Raw genomic sequence first — 25,439 nt, 5'->3', positions numbered from 1 at the left:
ATTCCTAATCTGTGAAGAGTTAACATCTACAAATGAGGGAGAAACATATACACAGAAAATAAAATAAAATTCTAGTACTCTGTATGTTCTACAATCTCCTCTTCTTTCTCCCCTCTTCATTCTGAACGGGTGTGATATAATTGACATTAACAACTATGTAAATGCTCGGCTAATATGGCAAGATTGAATTGTGATCACCTGGCTACTTGACAAAGCTGATCCAGTTCAGTCACCATCACATAAAGGCCAGGAGGCCATGGATTGGGAGGAGACGCACTCCTTCCTTCCTAGGCCATCTGTGATGCACAATAAATGTGAATCTTTCCCAAGGTTGCATAAACCTCAAGAACAGATTGCTAAAACAAAAAGAGGGATCCTTCCTGGGAACGAAGAATCACGAAGAACAGGGGTGATGGTCGGTACAACTTGACGTGGAGGGTTATGGGTTGCAGAGTTTTGGATTGGCACCAGTAGAGGCTGGGTGGCTGGCCAAGACAGTGTCGAAATTATCTGGTTTTGGAGACAAAGGATAAAGGTTAAAGCAGCAGCTGGGTTGTAAAAGCAGGATAGGACGTGGGGTCAGAAATTCATCTGTGGGTCTAATAGAAAACCGTATACTCGCTGGGACACAGAGATTGGATATCTCTGTGTACTGATTCAACATTTGTTAATTGCATTAACTTCTCAAGATTAAAGATGGTTTGTTTCCTGTTGAGATTAACCAGTAGAACAGGAAAACGAAAGCCACATTTTGCATCCCAGATAAGGGAATCTCGTACGGTCCCTTAGCCGCTCCTAGTCAAACCACTTCCTTCAGCGATTTCCTACTGCTTTTAAACACGATGCGATTTGCTCGCTTCGAACTAGAGAACAAGTTTTGATAAATAACTCGTGTCACCACCTCTTGTCAAGCAAGATTTCCAGCAGAACAGGGCAAGATTAAGGTAGGGCAGGGGTTTGGCTGTGATATTGATGAAGGCAATTCACGAAGCACATTTGTAACAAATGCTACCGCATCTTAATCACAAAGATTTTGGTTTCTATATTTTTTAAATATTCATTTTCAGGATGCCGGTGTCACTAGCAAGGCCAGGATTTATTTCCTATCTCTAATTGCCTTTGAGCAGGTGGTGGTGAGCTGCCTTTTTGAACTGCTGCAGTTGTTCCGGTGATGATGCTCCCACTATGTTGTTGGGCAGGGAGTTCCAGGATTTAGACCCAGCAACAACAGAGGGCCGACAATATATTTCCAAGTCAGGATGGTTTGTGACTTGGAGGGGAACCTGAAGGTGGGGGTGTTCCCGTGAGCCTGCTTCCCTTGTCCTCCTCGCTGGTAGAAGCTGCAGGTTTAGGAGGTGCTCTTGGAGAAAACTAGAGGAGTAACTGCAGTGAGTTTTTTAGATGGTGCACACTGCAGGCACTGTGCGCCAGTGGTGGAGGGAATGAATCCTTGGGGTGATTGATGGGATGCCAATCAAGTAGGCTGCCTTGTCTGGATGGTATTGAGTTTCTTCAGAGTTGTTGGCATTGCACTCATCCAGGCAAGTGGGGAGAATACCATCATGACCGTATCTTGAGCCTTGTAGTTGGTGGAAAGGCTTTGGGGTGTCAGGACGTGCATCATCCAATGCAGGATACTCAGCTTCTGACCTGTTCTTGTGGACATTAGTTGGTTGTTTCAATTGAATTTCTGGTCAATATTGACTCCCAGGATGTTGATGGTTGAAGACTCACTGTTAGTAATGCCATTGAATATCAAGGTAGGTGGTTAGATTCTCCGTGGTTGGATACAGCCATTGCCAGACATCTTTGTGGCACGAATATTACTTGCCACTTTTCTACACCATTTAGAGATCATGCTGTCCTGTCTAAAATCAGTGAAGACAGTACTCAAAGCCTTTCAATAGATCTTAATGTCTTAAGCATTTATCAGCCGGTGAAGTACGACTGAATTGTAGTCACTGCTATAAACTATGAAACAAGGCAGCCAAACAGATGACCCTGAGACCCCCACCCCCACAGAAGCCAGTTTCCAGCCAATTTACTTCAGGTGATATCAAGAAATGGCTCGGAGCAATGGATACACCAGACAACAGCTCAGCTGCCGTACTGAAGATTTGTGCTGCAGAACTAGCTGCTTCACTAGCCAGATCGTTCCAATAGAGTTAAACACTGGTGCCTACTGGAGAATTGCCGAGGTATGTCCCTTTCACAAAAAAACAGGACAAATCCAACCCAGCTTAATTACTGCACTCTCCCTCAAAGTGGTGGAAGCTGTTGTTGACAGCGCTATCAAGTGACACTTACTCACCAATAACATGCTCCCCAATATGAAATTTGGGTTTGCTGCAACCACTCAGCTCCAGACATGGACCAAAAAGAGCTGAGTTCCAGAGGTGAGCCAAAGTGAGGGACTGCCCTTCACATCAGGGCAGCTTTTGGTGAAGTGTGGCATTAAGGTGCCTTGGTAAAACAGAAGTCAAGTGGAATCAAACAGAAAACACCTTGGACAAAGGAAGATGGCCATGTTGTTGGAGGTCAATATCCCTGTTCTATCCTTTTAGAAAGTTATGGGCCAAATACTGGCAAATGGAACTAGCTTGGATGGGACATCTTTGTTGGCATGGACCAGTTGGGCCAAAGGGCCTGTTTCCGTGCTGTATGACATTACTACAGAGCAGCTTCCTTGGCCCAACCATCTTCAGTTGCTTCACTGTAAGGTCAGAAGTGGAAGTGTTTGTTGTTGTTTGTATAACATTCAATACTACTTGCAACTCCTCAGCAAATGAAGAGCTGGTGCCTGCATGCAGCAAGATGTGGACAGCATTCAGGCATAGACTGATAAGTGGCAAATAACATTCACACCAGGGAAATGCCAGGCAATGACCATCTCCCACATATCATCAGTGAGTTCCCCACCATCAATATCCATTCAATAGAAATTCAGCTGGGTCAGCCACAGAATTACCATGGCAACAAGAGCAGGTCAGAGCCTGGGGATCCTGTGGTGAATGACTCACCTTCTGACATCGCAAGGCTTTTCCACCATCTACAAGGCACAAGTCCATGCTGGAATATTCTTCACTTGCATGGGTGGGTGCAGCATCAACAACTCTCAAAGGGCTCGCGACACCTTTTAGGATAAAGCAGCCCACTTGATTGACACACAAAGAGACTGCAGAGGGAGGATGAGAGGAGACATGATAGAGGTGTACAAAATATTAAGAGGAATAGATAGAGTAGACAGCCAGTGCCTCTTTCCCAGGGCACCAATGCTTAATTCAAGAGGGCATGGCTTTAAAGTAATGGGTAGGAAGTTCAAGGGAGATGTCAGAGGAAGGTTTTTTACCCAGAGAGTGGTCAGGGCATGGAATGGACTGCCTGGGGTGGTGGTGGAGGCAGGTACATTGGTCAAATTCAAGAGATTGCTAGATAAGCATGTGGAGGAATTTAAAATAGAGGGATATGTGGGAGGAAGGGGTTAGATAGTCTTAGGCGAGGTTTAAAGGTCAGCACAACATTGTGGGCCGAAGGGCCTGTATTGTGCTGTACTGTTCTATGATTCTACGAGAAGCTGGAATCTGGAGTAACACACAAATGTCCAGATGAAGGGTCTCGACCCAAAACATCGACCGTCCATTTCCCTCCATAGATGCTCCATTTTGTGTGTTGCTCCATTTGATTGACACCCTGACACTCACCATAAATGTTCATTCTCTGCACCACTGGCACACAGTGGCTGCAGTGCATGCCTTCTACAAATACACTGGTTACCCACCCAGTCTACTCAAGCAGCATCTCCCAAACCTGCGACTACCACCAAGGACTAGGGCACCAGGGGCACATGGGAACAAAACTACTTGCAGGTCCTTCTCCAATCACACCAGCCTGACTTGGAAATCAATCATCGGTTCTTTGTCAGTGTTGGGTCCAAATCCTAGAACTCCCAACCCAACAGTAATGTGGCAGCACCATCACTAGAAGGATTGCAGTGGTTCGAGAAGGTGGCTAACCACCACATCTTTAAGAGTGATTGGGGATGGTCAATAAATGGCCTTGTCAGTGATGCCCAGATCCCAGCAATGAATTTAAAAGAAAACACTGCACACAGCAGGATCTGCAGACGTCACTGTGGTAACGACCAGATAACCTGTTTCCAGTCTTTGGTTGAGAGATGAGTATTCCTGAAGAGATAACCGTTGCCCAAAAGTAATCCATCTGAGGGTAGATGCGGCTTTGGATCCAAGACAACGCCCGCAGCAGTGCAGCACCTACCAAGTGCGCACAGTAGTGTAGCGGTTAGCATAATGCTCTTACAGCACCAGAGACCCGGGTTCAATTCTGGCCACTGTCTGTAAGGAGTTTGTACGTTCTCCCCGTGTCTGCATGAGTTTCCTCCGAGTGCTCCGGTTTCCTCCCACATTCCAAAGACGTACGGGTTAGGAAGTTGTGGGCATGCTATGTTGGTGCCGGAAGTGTGGTGACACTTGTGGGCTGCCCCCAGAACACTCAATGCAAAAGGTGCATTTCACTGTGTGTTTCGATGTACATGTGACTGAAAGAAATCTTAATCTTAAGTACAGTAAAACTCCAATAATCCATTATCTTGTTGTTTGGAAATCCTGACAGTTCAGCATTGGCTCACTGGGTACTGATTCCCACCCTCACATTAACTTACCAGAGCCCTGGTTCCCACACTCACTTAAACTTACCGAGGGTCATGTTTCTATCCTCACTTGAAACTTACAGGGAAAAATTATTATTCTATTGTACCGTGTAACATCTTAAACAAGTGAATTAAAAGTGTGTTGTATTAATTGGAACAACATCTAATGGTCTGAAAGATTTGCTAGTCTGGTGTCACCAATGTTGTAAGCACGTCCAATTACATAAGTTTTACTGTACTGCAGTGGATAGTCAGCCAGAATAAAATATTCTAGACTCTGGGTAAAAATCTGATGTCTTTGTTGCAATTACGGAGAGAGATAGAGTCAATTGTGGTGATTATGATAAATATAACACTGATTACACAGAGGTAGCCTCTGCTGTACCCTTCCTCTGATTCCACCCCTCCCCATCTCCTCTGGAATATCGATGTTTGTCCCTGATACCTTCTTACTTTGATGAAGTAAATGGGGAGAAAACCATTCCCATGGGCAAGGGGATCAATAACCAGCGGTCAGAAATCTGAAAACAAAGTCAAAAAATTGAGGAGGGATTGAGAAGAATCTTTCCACCCAGGGTTGATGGGATCTGAAACGTTCCAGGTAAAAAGGTACATTGAAGATAGAACAGTACAGCACCGGAACAGGCCCTTTGGCCCACCATGTTGTGCTGAACTAATTAAGCTAATGACACCTAATCCCTTCTGTCCGCACACGGTCCATATTCCTCCATTCTGTGTGTATTCACATGCCTATCTAAGAGACTCTTAAATGTCTCTAGTGTGCTTCCACCACCACCCCTGGCAGCCTGTTCCAGACACCCACTACTGTGTAAAAAAACTTGCCCCGCACATCTCCTTTCCATTTTGCCTCTCTCACCTTAAATGCATGTCCTCTGGGAAAAAACGATACTATTTACTCTATCTATGCCTCTTATAATTTTATAAACTTCTATCAGGTCATCTCTCAGCCTCCGCCGCTCCAGAGAAAACAACCCTAATTTGTCCAACCTAGATGATGGAATGTTTCATATTCCATAGATAATTGGTGGCCTGGATGAAATGTACATTGGTGGATCTGGTGGATTTGCTTACAGAGAGCATCACACACAATGGTGAATAATTCCCTCCCTTTACAATATCACTCCCCACAGCTGTGGTCTTTGCTGTTTGTGAACTAACTGCTGTATTCTGGTATGACGTATATCACTCACTGACTACTCTTTGCCTTTGTAGAAGATGCCATTCCTCAGATTCCTCGTATGCTCAGTGGCGCTGGTGCAGTACTTCACTCTGACGGCGGAGACCTCCGTGAACATTCAGTGCCCCAAAGGTTGCAGCTGCTCTGCTTACCGCCAGCACATCAGCTGTACCAACATCAGCCTGGCCGATATTCCCACCCAGCTGCCCGAGATCACCTCCCAGCTCCGTCTCAGTTCCGAACACCTGCCGGAGATTCCAGCCAACGCTTTTCTCAGTCTGTCTGGTCTGACCATTCTGTACCTAAACAACAACAACATCAGCAGGCTCAAGCCTGGTGCTTTCAATGGACTGAATCAACTGGAGTTCCTGCACCTCAACAACAACAGTATCGAAGAACTAGAAGTTGGAGCCTTTGAAAATGTAACAACTTTGGCATTTCTACACCTGGAAAACAATCTCCTTACCGATATAGTACCAGGTATTTGAGCATCTGTCCGTTACCCTTCCAATTTACATTAACGGGGCTTGAATAACAACTTGCATTTATATATCGCCTATGACATGGGAATAAATCCCAAGGTACTTTCAAAAGAAACAGGCGCATTTATCTGGCACTCTTAATGACCTGGAGGCCAACCTTCCTCCCATTCCCAAAGGGCTTTACAGTAAAAACACTTGTAGTCATTGCTGTAGGGAAATGCACACAGCAAGAACCCACAAATACTAATGTGACAATAATATGGGAATTTGGTTGAGGGATGAACATTGGCTCCTGCTCTTCATCAAAATGGTGCAATGTGGATCTGAGAGGACAGACAAAGCCTTGGTATAATGTTTCATCCAAAAGATATGAAATGACGCAGTGTCAGAGGAACTCAGTGGAACGTTAGAATGGTTTTTGTGCACCCATCTCTGGAGTGGGACCTGAACCCACAAGCTTCTTATTGGGAGATGAACATGCTACCCACTTACAGCAGTGTTATCAGACAGATGATGTTACATTGGGTGCAATTTCCATTTTGCAGAGAATTGTATTGTGTCTAGTATACATTTCTGGTCACCACACTACAGGGAGGATGTTGTAGCAATTGAGAGCGTGCAGAAGGGATTCACCAGAAAGTGCCTGGAACGGAGGGCTGTAGCTGAATGGAGAGATTGGATAGGCTGGGTTTATTCTCATTGGAATGTAGGAGGGGTAACCTTATAGAAGTTTATAAACTTATGAGGGGAATAGATAGGTTAGATAATCAGAATCTTTTTCCCCAGGACAAGGTCTAGAACTAGAGGGCATAGGTTTAATGTAAGATGGGGGGGAAACTTACAAGAGGTCTGAGGAGCGAAAAGGACGTGAATATCTGGAACGAACTGCCAAAGGAGGTGATGGAGGCAGATACAATTACAAGGTTTGAGCTAATTGGTTTTGGACAGGTACTTGGATAGGACAGGTGTAAAGAGAGATAGATCGTATGTGAGCAAATGGGATTATTGCAGAGAGGCATCACTGCTGGCATTGTTGAGGTGTGCTGAAAGGGCCCGTTTCTGTGCTGTATGTTTCTATGCTGTATGTTTCTATGATTCTATGAACACAAAACTCAGAAACTGTGATGAGGATAATAATAGAATTCAAAAGGATATTGACAGGCTGATCAAGTGGCAGGTACTTGGCGGATGCAGTTCAATGCAGAAAAGAGCTGCATTTTGGTCTGAAAACCAAGGAGAGGCGATACAAGCCAGAGAACACAATTTTGAAAGGAGTTCAGAAACAGAGAGATCTGGGAGAATATGCACATAAACCATTGAAAATGGCAGAGCAGGCTGAGGAAAAAACGGTTTAAAAATGCACAGGGTACGCAGGACTTTATAAATGGAAGCAGAGTACAGATTACGATGAACCTTTATAAAAGGCTCAGCCATAACTGGAATATTAGATCTGGTTTTGGGCTCCACTTCGGGAAAGATGTGTTTGTCTCAGGATGCTGAAGAGTTTTGCTGGAATGATTCCAGTGGTGAAAAACTTCAGTTATGTTGCATTGACTCTTGGGGTTTTTCTCCTTACAGCGTAAGGGAATCGAGATGGGATCTCTTAGAGGCATTTAGAACCAGAAAGGACCTAGAGAGGCAGACGGAAACTGTTCCCATTGTCAGAAGGTTTACAAACAAGATGTAAAATGAAGATGATTGGCAAAAGAACCAAAAAATGACATGAGGGAAAATTTTCTATTTTTGCTTTACATAGTGAGTGGTTAGAACTGGAATGCACTTCCAGGGGAATACAGGCTGTCCCCGGGTTATGACTGCCTGACTTAAGTACACTCTCACATACAAGCAAGCTCCCAAATTATTAAATTCAAAAGTCTGATATATGTTCATACAATTTTTTCTACGAATGGCAGAACTAGTTTTCTCTCTCTCTCTCCACTTATAGTAATTATTCTTTTTTAACAATCTTATGTGCTTTTGATGCCATTCATTAAAATACCATGGAGGTATGGTTACCATATCAAGTGATTTTTGTGTATTTTCTGACGATAAAAACGGAACCCGTTCATTACCCAGGGACAGTCTGTAGTGGGGGCAGGTTTTGACTTGAAAGGAAATATTTGCAAGACTCTGGGGAGAGGGTGGTTCAATGGAGCGAGCTGAATTGCACAGGCATAGAGCTGGCACAGCTTTGTCTGTGCTTGTGTATGTTATTGTGTCCATGTGCACACAGTTTGGCTTGCATATGTGTGCTGTAATTGCCCCGAATCATACAAAGATAAGACATGATAAGTCACACTGCTATTCAGTCACAAAACTGCCATAGCACAGTCCACACACCGTCCCAACTGAAGCCATGTGGAATTGGAATTGGTTTATTATTGTCACTTGTACCAAGATACAGTGAAAAACTTGTCTTGCATACCGTTCATACAGATTAATTCACTACACAGTACATTGAGGTAGTACAAGGTAAAACAATAAAGAATGCAGAGTAAAGTGTCACAGGTACAGAGAAAGTGCAGCGCAGGTAGACAATAAAGTACAAGGTCATAATGAGGTAGATTGCGAGGTCAAGAGTCTAGCTTATTGTACAGGGAACTGTTCAATAGTCTTATAACAGTGGGATAGAAACTATCCTTGAGCCTGGTGGTACATGCCTACCAGGAGAGGCAAAAAAACCCCTCAAAAGTTCCTCTCCAACGTCTCCCATTTCTCCTAGACAATCAAAGTAAGTCTAGCTGATCACTCTGCTCTTAAATTCCCAGAACTATGTATTCTTCTATAAAAGGTGACCTCGACCCCTGCTAGTAACCAGTCCAGCTCTCATCTGAAGGAATTCTGCAAAATCATCATTCATCACACGAGTTTCTCAGACTCACTATTCTCTGGAAAAAGCACATCTTCCATCGAGATTTGGTTTGCACACATTGGAATAGTAATCACTACTCCTTTAGATCTATTCAATTGGAGTAAACTTTAATTTAATTTAATTTAATTGGGTGACACAGCTCATAGAGCCATTCCGTCACAACTCCAGGGACCTGGATTCAATCCAGACCTCAAGTGCTGTCCATGTGGAGTTTGCACGTTCTTCCTATGACCATGCGAGTTTCCCTCCAAGTTTCTTCCCACATCCCAAAGATGTGCAGGTTGATGGGTTAATAGGCCACTGTAAATTGCCCCTAGTGTATAGGTGAATGGTAGAATTTTGGGGGGATTGATGAGAATGTGGGGAGAATTTAAAAAATGGGATTAATGTAGGATTAGCGTAAAATTGTTTGATAGTCATCATGGAGTTGTTGGACCGAAGGGCTCGTTTCTGTGCTATCTCTCGCTAGGATTCTAAACTGTTAACTGGAATGCACATTTCCTTCATCACCTTGTAAACTTCAATCCGATTACCCCAATCTCTTTGCCGGCATATAGATCCAGCTCTTGGAATCCATGTTGATAATTGATTGTGAATTGATCTCTCCACACCCTTCCCAAAACCTCAGTATCACCAATTGTGTGAGGAGGTTAAAGTGGCATCTGGGCAAAGTCTTACGCAAAGATAAATGGTAGTCTCCAGAATGCACTGCAACACCCTCTTCACTATAGCCATTGCTGTACGACATTAGTCATAAACTTTCAGAGACTAATGCACCAGCATCTTCTTTCATCTGATATGGTTAGGTTAATGCATATTCAGCAACTTGTCCATGTGTAGAACACTGCAACTTTCCAAATTAAACAACATTTGCCCGTCGTCAGCCCAGTCCCTGAACTAATGTCTATACACTGATATATCCTGGTGTTATTAGAAACTTGCAGAATGTTTCCCCAATGCCAACCTCGAGAACATTAACTAAATTAGTAAAGAACAACTGATCCAGCAGCAAGCCGTGCAGACCAGTTTCCAAAGAGTCAGAGTCATACAGCATGGAAACAGGCCCTTTGGCCCAACTGGTCCATGCCAACCAAGATGCCCATCCAAGGTAGTCCCATTTGCCACCGTTTGGCCCATATCCTTCCAAACCTTTCCTATCCATGTACCTGTCCAACTGTCTTAAATGTTGTTATTGGACCTGCCTCAGCCACTTCCTTTGACAGCTCATTCCACATATCACCCTTTGCATAAAAAGAATTGCCCTTCAAGTTCCTATTAAATTTTCCCCCCTCACACCTTAAACCTATACCTTCTAATTCTTGATTCCCAAACCATGGGAAAGACGGAGCTCATTCACCCTATCTATGCCCCTCATGGTTTTATATACCTCTAAGATCACCTCTCAGCCTCCTATGCTCCAAGGAATAAAGTCCTAGCCTGTCCAACCTCTCCTTAAAACTCAGCCCTTCAAGTCCTGGCAACACCCTTGTAAATCTTTTCTGCTGTCTTTCCAGTTTAATAACATTTTTCCCATAGCAAGGTGATCAAAACTTAACACAATACTCCAAGTGTGTCCATCTTGTACAACCACACCATGATCTCCCAACTTTTATACCCTGTGCCCTGACCGATAAAGACCAGCGTGCCAAATGCCTTCTTCAGCACGCTGTCTGCCTGTGACGGCACTTTCAGGGAACCATGGCCTTGAACTCCAAGGTCCCTCTAATTCAGATAAGTGCGAGGTGTTGCATTTTGGAAAGTCAAATCAAGGTAGGACTTTCACAGTGAACTGGGGAGTGTTGTAGAACTCCATTTACCATTCCTCAGGCCACTTACTCAGCAGAGACCCAAACCTATCTATTCCTACTTTCTACATGTGGGCTTCCAGTTCTAGATATCATCATAGTAGAAGTTTCCGTCTGGTGTCCCTTTTACCCTATTTCTGGACGGAAAGAACTTCCCTGGGTTGGGGTCCCTGTAGTTGTGTATGTGCCGTTAGTGGGTGTGAATTTGTTCCAATGTCTGCAGCAATTTTTCTTGGGGCTTTCAACGGGTCTCACTCCCATCATGTATTTTACATTAGATAGAACTCAACAGACAGTAAACAGGACTCTGAACCAGGCCCTATTAAGAGGGTCACCCTAAATGGTTCTGAAATCTAAGCCTAGATCTTCTACTCCCATAGCTTACTTCTACATCATTTGAATTAGGCAGACAGCCTTATTTTCCTTTCAATATAAGAGTTTTTACACCAAGTAACTGGGTGTTCTTTCATTTTACTCTCCTCCCTTACCCCAGGTGTGTTTTCCTCCTTGACAAAATTGAACGTTCTCGACCTTCGCAACAACCGACTCACCACTGTGGCAGACCTTACATTCAAGAGCCTTTCAGCACTGCGATGGCTATTACTCAGCAATAACCAAATCACTACCATCTCCTCAAAGGCCTTCGCTGGCAATAGAGTCCTCAGGAAGCTTTGCCTCAACAACAACAATCTGACTACTGTGCCACTCCGTGCCCTGCGCGCCCTGAGGAGACTAGAAATCCTGCAGCTAAGCAACAACAACATGTCCAGTTTGAAGTCAATCATTTTTGAACCAAAGTTAAAGTTCCTGTCAGAGCTTTATTTGGACAACACATTTCTGGATGAGGACCCTGCCCAGGCACTTTCCAGGCTTCGAAAGCTGGAGATTCTGAGCATGAGGAACAACCGCCTGGTAACCCTTTCCTACACCAAATCCTTCAAGTCTGTCAAGTGGTTTGGACTGAGCGGGAATGCCTGGAGGTGTGATTGTCAGCTGATCTGGCTCCGAGCGTGGCTTCTGAAACAGACCGAAGCAGACCAGAGAGAGGTGATGTGTAGTTCACCCAGTCCACATTCAGGGAAACTTCTGGTCAATGTACAGGTAAAAAACCCTAATGATTTTCCAGTCCTCCCCAAACACAATGCAACCAATGAGATCCCTGTTGTAATATAGGAAATATGTCAGCTAAAATGTGCTCAGCAAGAGCCCATGTATCCAGATAATCTGTTTCACTGATGTAGGGGAGGGGACAAATGTTGTTCAGTACATCAGGAATAACTAGCCTCTTCTTTAAATTGCATCCATCTAGGAGGGCAAATGGGGCCTTATTAGTATTTAATCCAAAACATTACTCACAGTGCAGCACTGTGTTGCAGTAGGAGTGTCAATCTAGAGTTTGTGGAGCAGTGTGTGCAGTTGTGGGGAATAATGCTAGAAAGGATAAATTGACAAGACCCTCCAGACTGTTATCAGATTCAGAATTTAAATTACAAGGAAAGTTTACATAAATTATGTGTATTCCCTAGCCTATGCCTGGTAAGGCGATTAAGGTTAAAGGATTTTGAAGGAAATGATAGGGCAAACTTAACTAGGCTGATGGACTCGTGCAGGACAGGGGTCACAAATTTAATTATAGAAAATTTGCAAGGCTGGAGGTGCCCATTTAGCTCATCGTGTCTATGCACATAATTTGTATGTAAAATATCCTCAATTCACTACTGTTCTGGAGAAATCACACTGCTTTTTAATCAGGAGTGACTGGTGTTCAGTTTCTTCCACTCTTAATAGATAGACTGAGTTAATTGATTTTGTTTGCTGTACAAGACACCATTCGAACCCAATCGAATGTGTAGTGTTACCCCCAACTCATTAGCTGACAGTGCTCTCAATGGACACACTTGATTTCCTTTTGCAAGATCTGGGATTCACTACGAGGACTAATGTTTATTATGCTCCTAAATCGTTCTTGAAGGTGGTGAAACACCTTCCTGAACAGTGCAGTCCATAGTTTGAAGAACACCCACAAAGTTATTGGTTTGAAATTCTCGGATTTTGATGCAGTAGTCATGAAGGATCAGTAACATATTTGCAAGTCAGTATGCTGTTCAATGTAGAAGAGAACTTAGATGGTGGCTTTCTCATGCCTGTTGGCTTTGTCCATCCAATTAGTGATGACTAGTAGATGTTATTGAAGAAGATATAGTGACTTTCTAAAGTGTCTTTTGTGAATGGTACACACGACAAATCAGTGCACCAAAAATAGAGGTGTAACAATTGAAAGTAGATGGATTAGATGAGGTGGTTTGTCTGAAGGATGAACACTAACATCTAACCTTTGAATAAAATAGCCTGCTTTTGTACTGGATATCCTAGTTGATTTAATAACCGTGTTCTCTTCCATAGCCGCAGTTTCTGACTTGTCCTCCATACAGTTTTGAAGTTGCTACCACTCCATCACTAACAGCCAAGAATAAAACTTCCACTCCAAGAGGTCCTCCTCCTCCTCCTCAAGGTACTGCTCAGGCCTTGCCTCCAAAGGTGAGCAGCAAACAGACAATTATGAAGGTTAACACGATAGAAAAGGCCCTCCCCATGAATCTTGACCCGTGTCTCTCAAATCAGATCAAACAGGTCACTGTGAGTGAAGTGACCACAACCACCTTGCTGGTGAACTGGGATGTTCTGAAAGACATGGGCGATGATTACGAGGTTCGCTACAGCACTGTTACACAAGTGCAAAGGCTTCGCATGATTGGAGGGGTTAGAGAAGTGGAACTGAGTCAACTCAATGCTGGAACAGTTTATAAAATCTGTGTGATCCCTCAGAGCAACATCATCAATAAATGCCATCAGCCTGCTTCCAATCAGTGCTCAGAAGCACATACTTCAGGTAATACAGAGTCTGTACAGTCTAAGAATGCATTAGTGGGAGGAATCACTGTGATGGTTATTCTATTAATTACCATTGCCTTAATTGCTGCCTTCAAACTCAAGTCAAGGCACACAGGCTTCCAGAGACATTATGATGAAGATGCATCCACATACATTGAACATTTTGAAAAGGATCAAAGCAAGGTGGACTTTGATCATATTAACAGCGCTTTTGAAGAAGTCACTGATGACAGCAATGTGCATTTTTCTCACTTGGCTCAAAGTCCAAAGGTTGAGGACATGTGCACACTGGATTGCTACATAGCCCCTGAAGCTGAGTTTGGGGCCACACTCAAATGTACATCTTTAAGCAACGATGCCTTGTAACATACAGTGCCAATCTGACATCATTGATACATTGTAGGCAATGGGTAACCTGCCCGATTCCAAATGAACACATGTCCCTTTGAAAGGAACAAGATGCCTTCACTAAAAATATAAAAATCATTTAATCCTTTCTGAATCATATCAACATTTACTTGTGCATTGACTCTTTACTGGAGGAATAATTTGAACAGGGGGAAAAAAGAATGATTCATGAAGACATTTGAGCTTTCACTGCAAGTAACTGCAGCATTGTGCTCAGCATTTAAAACAGAGAAAGATCTGATGCTGTTACTGTTCAGTGATTCCTGGCATTGCTTGGCTAGTGTTTTATCCTTCAAACACAGATGATGTGTCATTAATACGGATCATGTAGTCATCATCTCACTTAGTACATGCAAATTGACCGCCATTTTTCCTGCAACAGTGAATACATTTCAAAAGTACTTTATTGGCTGTGAAACACTCTAGATATCTTGAGGTTGCAACAGTAGATATATTAATGCAAGGCCAACCATCTTTACTGGTGTCTCTGCTCTTTACATAGATTCAGTCAATTGCCAATGGTGCAAGGAAACCATTGTGAATTAGTCTCTGAAGTGACTAACTGGGCATTGAGTAGTTTCAATGTCACATAGCCCTATTCTCAGAAAATAAAATACACATTATGACACTGCCAAGAAAGTGAATCCTTCAGATAAAAGGTAGTACTCCCAATTACTTCATTTAGAGAGATTGTACTTTGGTTATAGCAAAATAGTTGCTTTCAACATGGATGATTTCAAAATGATCTAGCGAGACATATTGTGGTATCAGACTGCTATATAAAAGGAAAGAGGTATAAAACAATGCAGAGCACTATGCTTCACTCTAGGGACTGAAATGCAGTGACAACAAAAGCACACCAAGCCCGGTTAGCCTCTGACAACAGTGGCAAAACTATGACAACCTGATACTCATACTCACGCCGTCATGTGTCTCAGCCAGCATCCCAGACTATTAGCAATCCTGGGTATTTCCTATATGACCAGCAGGATAGACCTACTGTATCACTGCCTCCTTTGTTCAGTGGCAATTAAGGTTGGACAATAAATGCCAGACAATAAATGCCAATATTGTTAGAAACATCCAGGTCTGTGAAGAAATAAATAGGATAAAAGCAAAGCACAATAGTTTACATTTCTTAACATCAACTCAATCCCCGGGTGTCCCTGGGTCAAACACAGGTAGGAAGCCACGTGATGATCACTACTTGGATATCACTATACCGGAAACAGCAAAGTACTCTGGCTGGGGGACTTCCCTCTCCAAGAATGGCTTAGTCACACCATCATTATCTAAACTGGCCAAGTCTTGAAGGATAAACTTGTCAGATTGAAGAGTAAATGGTAAATCAACAAGGAGAGAAAAAACCTCCTTGTTGTCAATAATGCATATGCCCGTGGTTGTATTGATGCAAATGACCACTGCAGTCTTTGTGGAAAATTATTTGGGTATGCCCCATCGGCAAATGCTGGACAAAACCAATCTAATGGACAAGCAGCATTTATTTCTCAATAATCTGTTCACCAAAGCTCTGTGTTCCACCAGGAACATTCACTTCTTGTTTGGACTGGAAATCTGCTGGATTCTGTCAGCCAGAGTGGGAATCTATCAGGATTTTAGAACATTGCATACCAGGAACTTTGGCTGAATGGAAATAATAACTAGACTATTGTGCTTTGCAATCTGCCAGATTTTCCACATCAGATTTTAAGGACAAAACTAACATTCCAATCATATGACATATTGACCATCTGATGCAAGAAAATCAGTGAGAACAAGTCAGGAAATGGCTGCTCTGAAAGACCTTTTATAGATAGATCAGAGGGAACACCATGCTCTTCAGGAAATGGCTTGAGCGCCAATAGGAGGACAAAGCTCCAACTGAAAACCCACAGGAGATTAAATTCAACACCAAAGATTCTGAAGTTGTTTATCACATCTTACGTATTCTGTTCTTAGCAACAAACTTTAGATCATGTCACAGAATGCAATACCTCCATGTTCCTGTTTACGGTTTTCCAACGTCCTCTAGTTTTATTCACCTCTGATAAGGGGAAAAGTTTCCTGCAGTCTACCCTGTCTATACCCCTCAATCATGTCCCTCTCAACCTCCTCTACTCCAAGGAAAACAGAACTAGCTTCTCCAATCTCTCTTCGTAACCAAAATGATCCATCCCAGGCAACATCCTGGTGAATCTCCTCTCCAGCTTCCCCAGCACCATCATAGATCTTTTTTATAGTGTGCTGATCAGAAATGCACATAGTACTTCAGCCAAGGTCAAATTAATGTATTATAATAAGTTGGAGCAGAACATCTCTGCTCTTGTATTCAAAGCCCTGACTAATGAAGCTCAGGATCCCACCTTCTTAACCATGTTATCTACCTGTTCTGCCAGCTTCATGAATCTTTGGACTTGCATGTCAAATTCCCTCTGCTCCTCAATACTTCCATTCACAATGCATATCCTAGCTTCATTAGTACTCCCAAAATATATCCTCACATTCTTCAGGATTAAACTCCATCTGCCATTTCTCAGCCAATTTTGCCAACACATCAATATCACCCCGTAACCACACTGCCAAATCTACCAATCTTAAGAGTCATCTGCAAACCAATTGATCATTCCTCCTAGATCCACATCCAAATCATTCATGTATATTATAAACAGCAGGGGTCCCAGCACCAATCCCTGTGGAACACCACAAGGATCCAATCACAAAAACAACCTTCTACTATCACCCTGTCTCCTATTGCCAAGCCAATTTTGGATCCAATTTGCTAATTTGCTCTGGATTCCATTGGCCATAATCTTTTGGACCAGTCTCCCATGTGGGACCTCAAAGGCCTTACAGAAGTCCATGTAAACCGCATCTACTGTATGTGTGGAAATCACTACTGTATGTAAATATGTTTTCACCTCTTCAAAAAAAAAATTCATTCAGATTGGTCAGACAAGACTTGCCTTTGACAAACTCCGCTTGCCAGCTCTGATGAGTTCCTGCTTTTCCAAGTGATTAGTCCTATCCCTCACATTTTTCACCAATAACTTCCCTAGCAACGATGTTAGGCTCACAGGTCTGCAATTACCAGGCTTTTCCCTGCTGCCTTTCTCAAAAAGGGTGACATTTGCTACCGTCCAGTCATCTGATACCTCACTTGTGGCCAATGAAAATTTAAAAATCTTAGCCAGAGCCGCAGCAATTTCTTCGCTTGCCTCCCATAGCAGTCTGGGATGAATCTCATCCAGCCATGGGGATTTATCCACCTCCAAGCCCACTGAGGCATCGAGCACCTCCACTTTATGGAGACTTGTACCAGAATTTCACCTTCCCCCGACTTCTCCAACTATGGTCCATTTCCTATGTGAACACTGATGAAAAGTAGTTATTTAGGACCTCACCATCACCTTCTGGCTCCACACACAGATTGCCCATTGTCCCAAATGGGCCCTACTCTTTTCCTGGTTATTTTAATATATAAAATGCCTTCAGATTTCTTAATCCTGTCTGTCAGTGATTTTTTGTGACCCTTTCCTAATCCCCTTTTTAAGTGTTACCTTACACTATCTATACTCTTGAGGGGCTTCCCCCATCTTAAGTTCTTTATACCTGTTATACATGCCCCTTCTCTTTATCCAACCCTCAATATCCCCCAACATCCTGGTATCCCTGCACTTGTTACCTTTGGCTTTTGCTTTTACAGGAACATGTTGGCCCTAAACTCTTGCTATTTCTCCGTCTAATGTTTCCCACTGTGATTTACCTGCAAGTAGATGCTTCCAGTTTACTTTTGCTGGGTCCTGCCTTCCCGCAATTTAAGACCTTTATTCCTGGTCTATCCCTACCTTTTGCCATATTCACTTTGAAATATATGGAGTTATGGTCACGATCTCCAAAATGCTTCCTCAATAATCTAACCAGCTATATTCCCCAAGGTCCAGTTATGCTACTTCTCCCAATGGTTTATCTACAGGTATACACTGCATCAAAAAGCTCTTCTGAGAACACCTCAGATTTTGCACGCTTTGAACCTTTTATGTTAAAGCAAACCCAGTACATCCTTGGGAAATTGAAATCCAAATCCACTAGAACTCTTACCTTTCTTTTAAATCACATCTCTCTGCTATTTGCCTACATATCTATGCCTCTATCTCTTGTTGACTATTAGGTGATCTGTAATATACCCCAAAAAGTGATGACATCTTTTTTGTTCCTAATCTCTACCCACAAACACTCATTTGAGGAGCCGCCTAGGATATCCTCCCTCAATACTAAAGTAATACGTTCCTTGTCTAATAGTTTAATGCCACTTTCTCACCTGAAAATTCTGTACCCCAGGATAGAGTTGCCAGTCCTGCCTGTCTTTCAACCATGTCTCAGTGATGGCAACAATGGCATAGTTCTGCATATTAATTTATAGCTTCACCAAGAACAACTGACAGCATTAGGCACAGATCAAGCAGTCTTCTTGATCATAGAATCTAGAGTTGGAAACTTCGATCGATTGATTGATGCTTCATTTGTGTGGAATTGCTAAAACTGACATTTGACACAGTTGTAAATACCTGGTTCCTCCACTGCTGATGCACCAAGTCTGCAAGATACACCACAGCAACTACCTGAACTTTATTTTTGAAACTCCAAAACCTGTAATATTACCTACAAAGACCAAAGGCAGCAGATGCACAAGAATCCTATCATCTTCAAGTCACACTGACCTGATGTAGACAATGTATTGACAATTTCTTTGTAATATTCATCTCAACCACCTAAAAAGATTGTAGCAGTTCAAGGTGACTACTCAACACTTTAAGGCTAACTGGAGATGGGCAACAAATGCTGGCCTTGCTAACAATGTGCATAAACCAAGAATGAATTAAATAAAGTACTCTGCAGGAAAAGGTGTTATTCCTTTATTCACAAGAGACTGCTAAGGCAGCCAGATGATGTTGCATCAAATAACGGATGTAATTCAAACTACTCAATCAATTATTGCCCTGGGTACAATAAACTTTAATAATGCAAATCAAGACCATAATCAGCTGCAACTCAGGCAGAAATGCTTCTCTGTATTTTTTTCTCTCCAAGTTGTTATAATGAGGCAGCAAAAAAATCTATCATGTTCTATGTTCCTTCATTACGGCAACTACTTTTTCCCCTGTATTTGTGCTTCAAATAAAGTCATTGACAAATAACAAGTTTTTCAAATTGATTTTAAAGCTTTTAGTTCCTCCACATTTCTGCTTACCCTTCTTTTGCAAAGACTGTAACTCCATGTCAGGACTAGTGTACAAGATACCAATTTGTTAAGAAGTCTGAATCAGGGAGAAGTGGTTAGCTGTCTCCAAGCTGGGGCTTAAAAGCCTAAATAGAAGTCAAAGGATGTACAGAGACACAAGCTCTGGTTACATTTCTAAAAGCTGCACCTTGCTGATATCCAGCTCTAAACATTATTATGAGCCCATGGACTCCCACAGCTACCTTAACTAGGTTTCCTCCCATCCTGCTTCCCCATTCCAGTTTGTCAGTTTTTCCATCACAGGTTTTGCAATGACACCACCTTCCATATCAGTGCTTTGCCATGTTTTTTTTTCTTTAATCGTGGCTTCCCCTCCATGTAGTTGACAGGGACTTCAACTACATCTGTGCCATATCCCAAACTTTTACTCTCACCCAGAACAGGGATGGGGATTCCCCTCACCTTCATCTTCCACTCTAGCAACAGCCATATTAAAAAAAACAACTTCCCACACCCAGGCACATCTCACCCCTCTCTTATTATGAAGTGTTTGCTTACATTTGGTTTAATTTTCCATATCCACTGATACCCGCACCCCTTCTCATGGCAACTTCCCACAAAACCACAGGATGCAACACCCATATTGAGCTCCCCTGCATCGTCTATGAACCCAAACACACTGTCCAACTGAAGTATTACTTATAATTATTCCAATTTGGTCTTACAACTTAAGCAGTCGCTCAGGATTGAAGCCACCTTGCTTCCACTGAAGAATGGAAGTTGAGTGCAGGTGATTTCTTTTAACATGGATAGCCATTGCACAACAGCTACCACAGTCTTGACAGAATGGGGTCTTGGCCTGATGACAAGGAGATCCAATGCAACCGGACAGCAGGCTCTGCTACAGACCTGATACATACAGATGTACTCTGACCACCCACTCACCATGAATACAGACAATATTGTGCATACTATCCCATACTGATCCTAAACATCCCCAACTCCCGCCCCCCCTTTATTCTGCCTTACTGTCCCAATTTCCTTGGTCCCCTACATTTTCAGCTCCCTCTTTTGCTCACCACCTTTCCAGTTTACTAATTTCCTCTTCCTTCCCCTCTTAATTCTCACATATTTACCTGGCCCAACTGCTGCCCAGTCTCCAGCTGAAAGCTACTGTAAGAGTGAAGCCATAGATAATTATGGTTCCAATACAGGGTACTGCATTCTGTGCTTATGATGTAGTCTCCTCTGTATTGAGGAAACCAAACATATATTACTTTGTAGAGTACTGTAATTTAATCTGCAAGGTTGACCCTGAACTTCCAGTTGCCTGTCATTTAATTCTTTACATGTTTGGCCCCCTGCACTGTTCAAAGCTCAAAGAACATCTCAACTTCCAGCTTAGTACATTACAATCAAGACTCAATGAATTCAACAATTTCAGAAAATCATGCAACTGACATTTTTCCCTTCTGCTTTTCAGAATTCATTCATTCAGCTCCATCAGACATATCTTTACCACCCTCTTTCAACCAGCACTGTGTCATTCACTCTCTCCTCAGTTTCCCTTTTATAAGCCCCTTTACCTCCCCGCAACAATTTCAAACCTTTTCCCAGTTCCAATGAAAGATCAACCAGAAACGTTAACCATTTCTCTCAGTTTCTGCCCATTCTGCAGAATATTTCCAGCATTTTGTTTTAGTTCAGGTTTCCAGCACCTGCATTATTTTGATTTGGTGTTAAAATTACTTCATAGTGCTGCAGCCCTCAGATGATGACCCTAATGGTGCAGATATTCTACTTGCATGACATGAATTGAAGTCAACTGTATGACCACCTCTGTACTCTAGCAGTAGAAAACCCCAAATCTGTGCATTAAATATTCCTGTAATTATTTCTCCAAATACCACAGCAGTATTTCAAGACACAAATGACCCCAATGGAAAAATTCCTTTCCACACCTGAAGTTGGAATGGCACTGACCACTCGCTCCCACTGAACTTAAAGTAGAACTTCCCTTTTGAGAATGATCAATCATGCACTACCACCGTCTAAAGGGAGGTGAGACTACACTGCAGAAACAAGAATACTCCCTCCCTCGATCAAAGTCACAGCCTGGTATTAGAAGAGGAAGAGAGCATAAAAACTCCTACCTCATTCAAAATTACAAATCAGAGTGAAAAGATGGGGACCACATCATCTAATTGAAATGGTAGCCTAACTTTGTGAATGAATGAGCTTAGTACATAACACAAAATAAGGTACTTGACAAAATAGTACACTGCAACTCCCTTCTCTCAAATGTGACATTTGTTTCCCTCAATAAGACATTGCTCTTGTCATAGCACTTGTTGTAATCATACAGCATGGGAACAGGAAATTTGGTCCACCACATGCATGCCAACCAATGGGCTCCCATCTGTATTAATCACATCTTCCAGAACTTATCCTGTAGCCTACAATGCCTAGGTGATTCAAGGGCTCATCTAGACATTTAATGTTGTCAGCAATTCTGCTTCTATCACTCTCTCAGGCAGTCATTCCAGGCACACCACTCTTTGGTCGAAAAAGATCCCCTTCAGATCCTGTGAATATGCCTGTCTAATGGAGGGACATAGATCTTGTGCAGGCAGAAAGGATTAGTTTAAATTTGGCATTATTTCTGCAAAGACAGTTTGCTGAAGGACCTGAAGCTGCATTGTACTACGTTCTAAATCTTTTGCCCTAAATCTCTCCTCTAGTTTTATTCACCTCTGATGAGGGGAAAGATTCCTGCAGTCTCCAATATATACCCCTCAATCTTATATACCTCAATCACATCTCTCTCAACCTCCTCCACTCCAAGGAAACCAGACCAAGCCTCTCCAGTCTCTCCTCATAACTGAAATGCTCGACACCAGACAACAGCTTGATGAATCTCCTCTGCACCTTGTCCAGTGCTGTCACAAATTTCCTATTGTGTGGTTTGCATGCCCTACTCTAGCTGAGGTCTGACCAATGTTTTATAAAGTTGGAGCATAACTTCCTGGCTCTTGCAATCACAAAGCACCAACTAATGAAGGCCAGTATCCCATATGCCTTTTTAACCATGTTATCTATTTCTGCTGTCACCTTTGAGAATCTTTGGACTTGTACATCAAGTTCCCTCTCTCCCTAGGACACTACCATTCATGGTTTATGTCCCAGCCTCAAAAGTACTCCCAAAATTATTTACCTCACATTGTGGATTAAATTCCACCTGCCATTTCACCAACAGATTGCTGTCACTGTGTAGCCCAGGATTACCTGCCACACTATCAACAATTCTACGAATCTTTATGTCATCTGTGAGTCTCCTGCATCCACACCCAAACCATTCATGTATATTATAAACAACAGTCTCAGCACCGATCCCTGTGGAAGACCACTAGTCACAAATACAACCCTCCTATTGTCAAGCCAAATTTGTATCTTACTGATTATGACCCAGGAAAAGGCCTCTCAACACTCCAGATCCAGGCCAATTCTCAGCAGAACAATCTCTTAAGTCTAATACCCTATAACCTATTATTTGCCACTGTTCTACACAAGCCTTAACTTACAGTGGCCCATCAACCTACCAGCACTTCTTTGGGGTATGGGAAAAACTGAAGGACCTGGGATATCCACTCAGTCACAGGGCAAATGTGCTAATTCCAGAAAGCACCCAAGATCAGGATTGAATTCAGGTCACTAACTGCTGTGATACTGTCACCAACAAAATGATAAGCCAATGTATCAAGCAGTTGGAGCATCTGGGGATTATACCTAGACCACTAGATGTTATGCACCTTAAATGCCAAATAAGAAAAATACCTCTACACCAACAAAATCCTACCTCACGGGTAGTTTTATCCCCTAATGTCTAACCTCACTTGATTTGAGACCTTTAGGTAATTAAGTCTACATATACAACAGCACAGGAGGCAAATTATTTTTTAAAAATTACCTCAAACTTTGACAAAATTAAGAGAGCAATTTTGTTTAAATCTGAAGATGTGCTGGGTACTAACTTGCTTGGCTTTTGCTATTCTCTCCTGCAGAAGAGGGATGGGCAGATTCATCATTCCAGGATATTCACTTCTCTGCAAGCAGGCTTTTGGGTGCACCAGTGGAGATGAACTGCATTCTGCCTAGAAGCTGTTTTTCTCCTGTGTTCCCCCTATCCTTCCATGACTGACCAGATGTTAGGAATTCAACATTCAGCAATAAAACAGGGAGAATCTACTTTTTCATGCTTCATGGGGTGCTACACCGATGGACCCATCAGAAGTAAAACAGATTTCCCCCCTCTCACTATAGCTCTTATGACTATCAAATCAGCAGTCATTCTTTTCTCCTTCATTTAGGGGAAGTTAGATCTGTTTTTACCTCAACTATTCTGTTGTATCAAGCCAAGTTCTACCAGACTGCGACTATGGAAAGGGTTCCTGAATTCCCTACTGGATCCAAGACTTAAATGTTATAATTAGGACTCTTGAGTGCTGATTTCCTCACAGGCAGTAAGTACAAACACCTTCTCTACTTGTACTCTATTAACTTTTTCATAATTTTGCGGACCATTCTGAACAAAATTCCCAGATTTTTCATATACCCGATAGTTACAAACTCAATTCTATTCAACAGAAACACAAATAGCAGCAGTATGCCATTCAACCCCATGTCTGCTCTGCCATTCAATACCTCTTTTTTATCTCCTTGTTCATTTCCTGCACTATCCTCCTATTCCTCAATCCCCTTAATATGCAAAAATCCATTCACTATATTCAATGACTGAGACTCTGTAGCCCTTGAATAGAGAATTACAAACATTTTATATCTAGTCCCTGATGGGTGAGCCCTTTGAGTCTGTGACCCTGGTCCAAAAAGCACCAGCTAGAGGAAATCATTCCTCCACCTATCAACTCCTTGAAGAACTGTGCGCATTTTGATTCGATCACTTCTCATTCTTCTAACTTCTGGAGAATACAGCTCAATCTGCTTACTCTCTCCCAATTAGACAAGCTCTCGTCATTCTAGGAATGAATCTGGTGAACATATCCTGCTCTCCCCATCACAATTTAACTATTCCTTAGGTAGGGAGACCAGACCTGTACACAAGCTTCTAGTTATGGTCTCACCAGGGCTCTATTTAATTCTCTTGCAATAATAGGTGCCTTCCAAATGACAAGCTACACCTGCATGTTGATTTTCAGTAATTTGCACAGAAACCCACACCTTCTGGTCTCCTACCATTTAAAAACTACTATGGTATTGTTTTTCTTTGCGTCTTTTCCGGTTTCTCTATATTCTTTTTCCAATAGCAAGATATACAATAACAGTTGGATGACGTTTACACAGGAGTTATCACAACCAACATAACACAGTGGATCCTTTGTCTGCCTTGGTACACATTCTCTCATTTGTAAGTGTACACAATATTCAGAACCATTACAGGCCAATGAGAAAACAATGAAGATATACTTGCATCGATGTAGCTTCTTTATCAGTGTCAGAACATTTCAAAGCAATTCATACAAATGAATTCTTCCAAAGCAGTGACATAGCAGCCATTCTACACAAGTTACAACCCACAAACACCAATTAGATGAATAGCCAGTTAAGCTGCTTTTGGTAGTATTCATTATGCGAATAGGTTTGGCCAAAAGAACACAATTTTCTGCTCTTTTGTTAGAGCTATGGGATCCATATCATGCATCTGAACAGGCTGACAAACATTCAGTTTAACAATCCTCTTTAAAAACACACCCCTGACAATGCATTATCCTCAGCACTGTATGTAAGTAGCAAACCAGATCAATTTGTGTCCTAAAGTGGTCTGCAAACTTCACATCTGTTTATCCAGAGTGTGCCAACTAT

General features: G+C 42.4%; 1 protein-coding gene across 4 annotated transcripts in view; it reads left to right on the top strand.

Annotated features, from left to right (window-relative positions):
• LOC127585580 (chondroadherin-like protein) overlaps window positions 1–24,902 on the top strand; it is a 31,860-nt gene extending 6,958 nt beyond the window's left edge. For 3 of the 4 annotated variants that reach the window (XM_052043155.1, XM_052043156.1, XM_052043154.1), the window contains 3 exons: window positions 5,900–6,344; window positions 11,517–12,124; window positions 13,427–24,902. In XM_052043155.1, the coding sequence (XP_051899115.1) occupies window positions 5,903–6,344; window positions 11,517–12,124; window positions 13,427–14,281 (1,905 nt within the window). In that variant the 5' untranslated portion in view covers window positions 5,900–5,902 and the 3' untranslated portion in view covers window positions 14,282–24,902. Of the gene's footprint in view, window positions 1–844; window positions 945–5,899; window positions 6,345–11,516; window positions 12,125–13,426 lie in introns of those variants that run through there. The other variant, XM_052043157.1, reaches the window with a different exon arrangement.
• The last annotated feature ends 537 nt before the right edge of the window (window positions 24,903–25,439 follow it).

Source organism: Pristis pectinata, chromosome 33 (assembly GCF_009764475.1).
Source record: "Pristis pectinata isolate sPriPec2 chromosome 33, sPriPec2.1.pri, whole genome shotgun sequence".
In the NCBI taxonomy this organism is placed as follows: domain Eukaryota; kingdom Metazoa; phylum Chordata; class Chondrichthyes; order Rhinopristiformes; family Pristidae; genus Pristis; species Pristis pectinata.
The sequence above is the reverse complement of the archived record's forward strand: the minus strand, read 5'-3'. Positions and strand labels throughout refer to the sequence as shown.